At 43.6% G+C, this 9,624-nt stretch overlaps 1 protein-coding gene across 7 annotated transcripts in view; it reads right to left on the bottom strand.

Annotated features, from left to right (window-relative positions):
• Window positions 1-579: 579 nt before the first annotated feature.
• Window positions 580-9,624, bottom strand: part of GRHL2 (grainyhead like transcription factor 2) — a 68,326-nt gene continuing 59,281 nt past the window's right edge. For all 7 annotated transcript variants that reach the window (XM_032130483.1, XM_032130502.1, XM_032130492.1 and 4 more), the window contains 2 exons: window positions 6,238-6,302; window positions 580-5,021 (listed from right to left, as the gene is read on the bottom strand). In XM_032130483.1, coding sequence (XP_031986374.1) covers window positions 4,907-5,021; window positions 6,238-6,302 — 180 coding nt within the window. In that variant the 3' untranslated portion in view covers window positions 580-4,906. The remainder of the gene's footprint in view (window positions 5,022-6,237; window positions 6,303-9,624) is intronic.

Raw genomic sequence — 9,624 nt, 5'->3', positions numbered from 1 at the left:
CACCTCCTGAATTCTTGTTTGAAAAGCCAGACTCAACTGGTGGAGAATAAAATGTTTGATGAAAATGTTTTACTGCAAGATGTGTGCCCAGATATGCTTCAGTGCTTTTGGAGTAGACACAGTAAGGATCTCATCCCAGGTGCCCAGGAGTCACAAAGATGTTAGTGTCAGTGCCTCCAGCCAGGTTCCCAGGACACTCCAACAAGTCACAGAACCACAAAATAGTTGGGCTTGGAAGGGATTTCTGTAGTTCATCTGGTCCAACCCCCCTGCTCTAGAAGAGCAAGTGAGAGTTGGCTGTCCAGGACCATGTCAAGGCAGCTTTTAAATACCTACAGGGATAGAGACTCTACAACCTCTCTGGGCAACCTTCTCCAGGGCTTAGTCACGCACACACGCAATCAGTCCCTGATTTCAGAGGGAACCTCCTGTATTTTAGCGTGTGTCCACTTGCCTCTGGTCCTGTCATTGGCACCATTTAGAAGAGCCTGACTCCATCCTCTCTGCACCCTCCTTCAGGTATTTTCACATACTGTCTCTCCTGGAGAGATGTAGTGACACACACCACAGCAACAGAAATATTATCTCATACATAGGAATATTTATTTTTTTCCTTCTTAAAAATGTACAAAAAATAAAATAACTGTATTTACAGCTTATCAAACCCCTCTCCCAGTTGCAACACTATTAAGTTACATGAGCTATATTCTTAATATAAAAGCACACTATTTATACATAGTTTCCTTGTTTGCCAGAAAGAAGGCTTGTCACAATCTTTGGCACAAACATTCTTGTTTGTATCTTGTCTCAATTAATAGGAAATGGAAGAGCATATAAACATTTAATAAGCTTTACATTTTATAAGTCATAAGATACTCCTTTCCAGTTCCATTTCAATCAATATACAGCATCTCTGACAGCTAGAGAGTTTAGATTTTACTAACTGTTTGAATTAATTTACATTTAAACAATTCATAAAATGAAAGAGAAAAATATATAAGAAAGATATTTGATCTTTGAATTCCATTGACCAAAATGTTTGTGACAGAGGACACACAGGAAGAAAACATTCTTTTCTTTGTAGTTTACACTCAGTAGTAGAAATCCTCTAAAATGTCTTGATGGGGATATCGCCATACATCCACAAAGCTTTACTCAAAGGATGCACTTTATTTTGGAGATATCAGCACCTGACCATGAGAAAGAACTAGATTTTGAGAATTTGAATAGGGTTTCATAATAAAACATCAAATGGATGGATGAAGTGCCAAATCTGCAGCAGGAACCAAAATTAGAAGACTGATCTCCTTTTGTACATCTCTATCAGAGTCTTTGAAAACACAACATCTACAGACACTGCACTGCTTTAACTCTTCATAGGGAAAATGCACTGAGCAGCAAGCCACTCTTCAGGCTGCACTAGTTAAGATTCAAGACTGCTGTCTTGAAGAAGAAGAGGAAATGAGAATTTTGTTCCTTTAAATAAACAACCACAGCAGTGCCACAAAGAAACAAAAGGAGGCAAGGCAGATATTCCTGTCCCCTGCTGAACAGTATCCAAATCTTACTTCCACTTAACTCATAACATTTGGAAAATCCAGCATTAACCAATAATTTTTATCATACAAAAGCAACATGTATATTTTAAACAATATACATGTAAGCACTATGTACTCCTCAGGACATCTGAGTCAAGCAGGGCACAAGGTAGTCACTGCTTCAGAAGTTTGCATTACTCATACTGCCCCTTTCCCACCACTCTGATGGGCTGATTTGGACCAACAACGTGAAACTTGAGAGCTTGTAGCTTGCCACAACCAGCATCCAAGGTTCAGTGCTCCTCCAGCAGCTGATGCTATTAACTACAGCTGGAGGGGTGCAGTATGGATACTCTTTCTAATGTCTTAGTGACATAGAAACAAAGCCCTCAGACCCTGGCAGACAAAGTTAAGGGTGATCATTCTTATCTAGCTCTAGTTGCTGTTTTAAAATAATCTTACCACCTATCTAGTTGCCTTCCTGATAACTTCATTGAGACTGTAAGAAGGAACTAAAGTCAGGAGTATCAGCTTTCTACTATCAGGAATTTGCACACTTTAAAATGTATTTAGAATAGCTTTCAGTTAATCTTGGAAGCAACTTTCCTTCTCTGGATAGTGGCTGACTGAAAGCTGCTAAAATGACAATGGAAAGATAGTTCCTTAAGCCCCAGTATTCCTGGAGCATTGCACTTCTCACTGATCCTGCACTGCTCCTCATCAGAGGATGCTGCAGCACCCAACCGATCTCAGCTCATCTCCACCCAAGTGTAAGACAACAACATCCCATTAACCTGAGTGCTGGTGCTGCCAGGACAGCCTGTCCTTCTCTGTGATGCCTGAATTCTCACTGTCCTTTCATAACACAGCACATTCCAACCCAGGCCAGCCCCAGGCATTCCCTTGGACAGCAGGCTTGTTGGGGGCAGAACCAAGGCTCAACTCCTGCATACATTTACTCCTACGCTTAACCTGCAGCTTCTGCCCAGACATCTTGACCAGCTGAGAGATCCTAGCTGATATTCTGAGGATTCTAAACACCAACATAGAAATACAAGAACTAACAGTATTGCTCAGCAGTCCTGCATGCTGGTCCCAGTTCCTAATGCCTCCTGTCCAAACTATCCGCTTTTTTTCCTTTAGGAAAAAAGTATCTGGGATAAATCAGCATAGACTTTTCATCTCAGTCTGAGCCAAGTAGAAACAAATGGAACAATCTTAAATCTCTTGTATTCCCAGGATGTTTGCTCTTGAGCAGGGTAGCAAGAGCATTTTGCTGGAGTGCATTTTTATATAAAGTTAAGGACATTACTACAGAATTCTGCATCAGGAGAAAGAGTGCATACCAAAAGAAAAGGGCAGGAGAAAGACAGGATACACACTTTGCTCTACAGGCATATGTGGATTCTGGATGCTAGCCCTGACACTACCAGCCTGAACCTTTTATAGTTTCTGGTCCCACAGAAACCTTGACATGTATCTAACATTTCTAACAGAAGTAGAGATTTTAATGGGATGCTACTTGAAGTTAAGGAAGTGTGCAAGAACTTGCAGGATAATTCATGCAGATATGGCCAAATCAGACTGGTCAGTTACCCCAGCTACTTTGCTTGAATGTAAATACCTCCACACAGCTCAAAACACTATGCGAGCCCTTTTATACTAGGCAGTGTTTCTTTCTGCCATTAACCACCTAAAAATAAAGGTTCTAAAGGAGAAAAGGTTTCAGAAGGAAAAGAATAAATTCTAAAAGCTGCATGTAGGAAAGGACCCACACTTCTGTCTGTCACACAGGATCCATGTATAGTGCATAGAGAAAAAAATGCAGCTGAAACTCATGGAATTATATGCTGCATGAGGAGCTCTTTACAATAGGCAGAGGAGCTGGAACGGAGAGAGAGAGGTGCTGGGTTTGGATGTCATAGGGACATTCAGGCCTTTAACCCCTTTCCTGGTATGATTTTAGCCTGCACAACTTTATTTCTTCACAGAATTCATAAGGCAGGCGTGGAATCTGATGGAATAACCATGCAGTTCAACTTGGATTCAGATGCAGCCCTTGAGAGAGAGACCTATCTCCACACCTCAGTTGTCGGATTCTCACTCTCCACTGGAAAAATTGTTCCAGTTTTGATAAACTATTTATACCAAGCCCAGGCTTATATGTCCTAGTGTCCTAGGAATCACAACAGAATCATTCAATGGAAATACAAGAGCAAGTACACTTAAGAGGAAGAGTTCGAAGTCCTGTTTCTTACAGTCTAGAGAAATGCTTTGATGTACCGGCTGCTGCGGAAAGAACCTTCCCACCACAGGTTTGAGAAAAGGACACTTTAAGAGCCTCCACTTCATCAAAGGAAGACGACCAGGAAGAATTCCTTTCTGTACCTCTAGGCAAACCAGGCAGCAGACACACGGTGTCTCTTGAATTTTGTTATGGCTGCATGGGACACTCAGGTATCTACAGCTGGGACTTGGGCACCTAAGGTGGGCCCCATTGTACCAGAGCATCCAACCCCTGGTAGCAGAGTCTGCTCTAATATTTCAGTATATACCTGTGTGAGTGAGGATGGAGCATATGAGTACAGATTCAGTTATCAGCTTCTCAGTACACACTCCTTAACAGATTGCAGCGATTTACTCCTCTAGGAAAGATTCTATTAAACCCTAAACCAAATACATACAAAAACATAGAGGCAGTAAACATGCCCACATACAGTAGTTAAAATATATTATTGCATATTATAAACATTATATACAAGGTTAAAATGGTTTCTTTACCATTTACTTACAAGTGACATTTGTAGCTGAATGCCTTACTTACAAGTCCTCATTGCTACGTGCTGAGAACTACCAGAGGTATTTGGCAAGACTATACAGTATAGAGAGATATGGATCAATCTGAGCAAGTGAACTGTCAGCCACTTTCCCCATCTTTAGCACTGCAACAGATTTTTAGCAATGATGGAGACAACTACTGGTAAAGTGATTTATACCAGATTTCTGAAACTAGACCAGCATAGTTACTTAACATGTTTTAGAATGAGCTTATCCACACTGAAGTATGGATTAAAATGCTGCATTTCACATTTGCAGTGGGTCATCTGGTTACAAATCTGGGGGTTGGTAACTGCTTGTACACTAGAGAGTAGGGAACAATAAATAAGGGACCAGGTTAACGTGAGTGGCCTTGTGCTTGACAAACCCAAGTCTGTATGCAGTGGGTGCACATGTGCAGAATGGACAATATTTTCAATGCAGTCTTGTAACAGTTTCTCTGATCAACATCTGTCAAGTTCACGGGGAATCTTCTGCTTTCCAAGAAGAATGAAATGCTGTGGTTCCTTACAAAAAGGCTCTGCCTGAGGCTAGATCTCTGTCAGTGTGATCTTGAAGCCTTCAACCATGTTCTCCATGTGCAGGATGAATGTGTCCTCGTTGGAGTAGTGCTCAATAATGTTGTCATCCATGTTTACCAGGATACTGGTGACAAAGGCAGAAATCAATGTTTTTATGTACCATATGTTTTTATGTACTGAAAGGGAAAGCTGTGCACTCTGCCACATGTACTCACTTCTCTACAACACAAAACCAGACTCCAGCACAGGCCAATACAGCATCACTAGTGGGAGTTATCATCATGATCTACCCTGTAGTCCCTTACAGCCTTTGGATTAGAGGCTGCTCCTTGCCAGAGTAGCTGAGGTGGAGACGCCAGTGCTGGGATGTTAACACACTTAGGCTACCTACAGCTGAGCTGCACTTCAGATCCCTGGCAGACACAGCTAGCTGGTGCTTCCCATGCCTGGCGTTGGCTCCCACAGAGACACCTCCATGCTACTCCTCAGGCACGCCATGTGAGCTGCTGCACCTCTGTGGTGTGAGTTGCTAACACAGGGAAGCAGTGTAATTTGTGCTTTGCACACAGCTCACAGACTTAGAACTCACTTGGATGTGAGACTATCAACAATGATTATTAGAAGTGTATATGAGTGTTTTCCTCACTCTTTACCTCCATATGTTTTGTCTGTCACTTAGAAAGAAGCAAAACATGAGAAATTTCACCTGTCTTCTCAAAAGCTAAAGAAATCCCCAGACACAACAATGCCCTAAGCTAGAGTTACAGCTGAAAATAAATGATTGGTTTAAATTATATCACTACAATATTTTGGTTGAATAGAACTAAAAAAAAAGCTGAGGTGGAGAGATTCAGTTTTATGGCAAGAAGCAGTAGCCTAGCTATTCTAAAAGTCCAGCTGTGACATTCATGTCTAAATTTACTCAGCTGAAACCCCTGCAGCAAACATTGTCTGCCTGTCTTTCAGAATAGGACAGTGGCCTACTTCCTAACACTGCAGGAAAACTCCACACTGCATTGACAGCAAAGGCAGCATCTCCCATGCTGGCCCTCCACAATGTTATTAAGCATATTGTCTACAAAACAGACTTTATCCACATATCCACAAAGTCTTTCTTCACAGTAAGCTTATGAACACTTATGTCAGACACAGACTGGAGATCCATGTTTCCTCCTCTGCCATTGCCTACAGTCTCCACAGACATGAAGAGTTCAAGCACATGGGTATGTCTTCTGAAAGAGTTTATGTTGCCCAGCATCATGAGGCCCCAAGTGTGACTGGTATCTCTGAGTACTTCTAAAGGATTCTGCAATAGATCCTTAGTTAGTTAACTAACTTACCCCTTTTTGCTCTTCTTATAAAGTTTTGCAATCTTTTCAACTGGCAGCCCATATTTCTCAGAGATCTGAAATAATAAAAGAAATATCACTAAAAATGAATGAGAAATACAAAATTATCACCTCTTACCTTACATAAGACATTAAAACAAAATCTCTACGAACTTTGACAGGATAGCTATACAGGGAAGTCAGTCACAACCATATCATGTTTTCATTTAAGGATGACTTAGGGAGAAATAATCCTGAACAGCTTAATCAAAACCCACAATTGTCTCCATCCAGAAACTCGGACACTGTTACAGAGGGGAAACTGCAACACGTGTATCAGACAACGAGGCCTGTGGGAAAGAAATATCTATGGCCCGATTCTTGATAGATGTTTCAGAGATGTTTATTTCTCCAGCCGCATGGCCAGAGCTCTGCCGAGGAACTGCTCAATCACAGGACCTGAGGGTCCTTGTCCACAGGGGAACACAAACCAACCACTGGGGAACGAGGCTGACCAGGGGCAGGGAAACCCCGTGCCTCCCCCCCGGGGCCCCTCTCCCAGGGCTACATGGCAGGGGGAGGGCCCCAACATTTCACCTGTTTATTTTTAACAAAAGAGATTTGAAACTTAACATTGAAAACAACTGGATAAACATGAGATAACAAGGACAGTTTCAAAACAAAACAAGCCACCCTCCTGAGTCTTTAGATGTCCAAACAGATTCTCTGGAACATCTTAAGGCTGACAGAAGGGAGACAGGACTCTCCGGGCATGCTTTGTGGGGAAACTGAGGCAGGAGAGGGTTTCTTCCATTTGTACCTGTTGGAACTCTAAACAACAATAGTAATTTCTTCCCTCCCCCTCTTCATTCCCCCTTTGGCATTGGAGAGGAGTTGTAGGGAAAGGGAATTGTATAGGGAAGCCATGGGGTGAAAAACAGATTAGGAATAAACTGGGGATGGGGTAAACTTAGGAAAGGGTTCATACTGGGTATAGGGTGAAAGGGGAAAGTAGGTTATGGGTAGGGAAGTTGCTGGGATGGATATTGTTTATAATTTTGTGCATAAACGCTGCCTTTGACTGGAATACCCCCAGGCCCAGTAACATTTGCTGCTTGTAAACCCTTCTTTCCTTGCACTATATCAAATTGTACAACTTCCCCATCTCCTACACTTTGCAGGTAATTTTTAGGGTTATTCTTTTTAATAGCAGTTCTATGAACAAATATGTCTTCTTGGTTGTCACATCTTGTTATGAATCCATAATTTTGTTTAACATTATACCATTTTACTATTCCTAAAACCTTAGCTATGGTGATTTTTTCCTTTTTCCGAGTGGCTGCTGTTTTCTGTCTCACTGCGTTTTTATTTTCTCTTTCACTTTCGCTCGCTCCCGTGTTGAAACTGCCAGGGTTGTCAGTGCTGCTGGGGCTGTCGGGGCTGCTCGTGCCTGCGCGCTCTTCCCGGGGTCGCATTCGGGGCTGTGTGGGCCGGGCCGGGCTGCGCCGCTCAGCTCCCCACGCGCTGCCGCTTCTGCTCTCAGCTGCGCTGCCACTGCCTGGCGCTGCACCCACGTCTCGGCCGGGCCCCCGAGCGGCAGCCCCCCGTGCCCTGCTCCAGCGCGTTTCAGCTGGGCGCGGCTCCGCTCCACCGCCACCGCCGCCAGCTGCCGCCCACGCACCGCCCCTCTCGGTCGGGCGTTCACGGGGCTCGCTCCACCACGCGCTGTGCGGGGCTGGGTGGGCACCGCCGGGTCACGCCACTCCTGCCACGCCTCGCTCTGCTGCCGACACTGCAGCTCGCACCGCTCCGCCCGCACACAGGAACTGCCTCGCTGCTGCTCGGAGAGCGCTCGGTCCACGTGGCCTGGGCCGCACAGACTCTGAGGCACGCTTCCCTTCGCCAAGACACAGCTGACATTGCTCAACAGTCTCGGTAATTAAATAATATTCACGAAAATATTCTTCCATTGGCATATATTTTGACTCAGAAATTAACTGTGTCCAAATGGTCTTCCAAAAGTCTTTGGTAAGAATTAAATCCCAAGAAACGTAGAAAAAGTTCTTAAACAACCAGGAAAGGAAATGTTTTAGTTCCTTTTGAGCTTGAAATAAGCTCAAATTTACAAATCGTTGTTCAAGAATCTTTTCAAGTTTAAGATAAATGTCCATATGTGGCTCGGAGAGCCAAGAGTCTTTCCATGGTTCCTCCATAATTTAGAGATGGAACAGCAAAACAAAACAAGAAGAGGAATCCAGAGTTTACTCACAAATCAGTCACTGTCCTTAGGGATTGGGGATCATTCTGCCTGCATTATCAACCATTTGTTACAGCAGGGAAACTGCAACACGATGTATCAGACAACGAGGCCGGTGGAAAGAAATATCTATGGACCGATTCTTGGTAGATGTTTCAGAGATGTTTATTTCTCCAGCCGCATGGCCGGGGCTCTGCCGAGGAACTGAGGCAAACATGGGACCCGAGGGTCCTTGCCCTTGCAGGGGAACACAAAACAACCACTGGGGAACGAGGCTGACCAGGGGCAGGGAAACCCCGTGCCTCCCCCCCAGGGCCCCTCTCCCAGGGCCACAGGGCAGGGGGAGGGCCCCAAAAGGACACTATAGTTTTTATAGGGTGCGAGTCATCAGAATTGCCCCAGCATCTCCTAGCACTCTGTTCAAGGAGTCAATGCTCTTCCCAGCTTCAGATTTTACCTGAAATTCAGGGAATTTCAATCTGATCTTTCTGTTGTTTCTTAATCTGATTTTCTGGGCTCATGGAAGCAAAGGCTTCTCCCACCAGGCAGAAGGCAGACACATGGCAACCCAACAGGAGCTGACGGACCAACGGAACAACAAAAACATGCGCATTTCTATTTTTCAAAGACATTTCAAGGTTTGTTAAGCTAACAGGACTCTCCATGGTGGTATTTTTGTCTGAAATTTTTGTCAAGATACCTTTTATTGTGGGAGGGCTACCAACATCCTGCACACAGGACTAAGAAGCTTCTGTATTGTTGGGAGGGTAATTCAGTCTAGTTACTATGGTGGCAAAATGAAAACACTATTTGGCTCACAAAACATCATCTGAGTGTATAGGTAACAAGATGAGATGTAATAGAGAAGTGTGTCATCAAGGTAAAGGACTTGTAAAATAAACTTCTTGTCAGTTACTAAAACAATAAAGCAGAAAATACAGTAAAACTTTAGAAGGAAGAACTACTTAGCTGACAAATTACCCATGCCAACATGTACTTCATTGGGATGCTTTGGCATTGCTTTGCAGCAGTATATTACTTTTTTGGATGTCTAATCTGCAGTGAATATGTGGTGTGCTTATGGTGTCCCTGGGCCCTTCATCTGAGCCAGGTTTGCTTTCCAAATTATGACTCTTCTTTGA

The sequence above is a fragment of the Corvus moneduloides genome, chromosome 1 (assembly GCF_009650955.1).
Source record: "Corvus moneduloides isolate bCorMon1 chromosome 1, bCorMon1.pri, whole genome shotgun sequence".
NCBI classification, from domain to species: Eukaryota; Metazoa; Chordata; class Aves; order Passeriformes; family Corvidae; genus Corvus; species Corvus moneduloides.
Note: the sequence above shows the minus strand (reverse complement) of the source record. Positions and strands in the feature narration are given on the sequence as shown.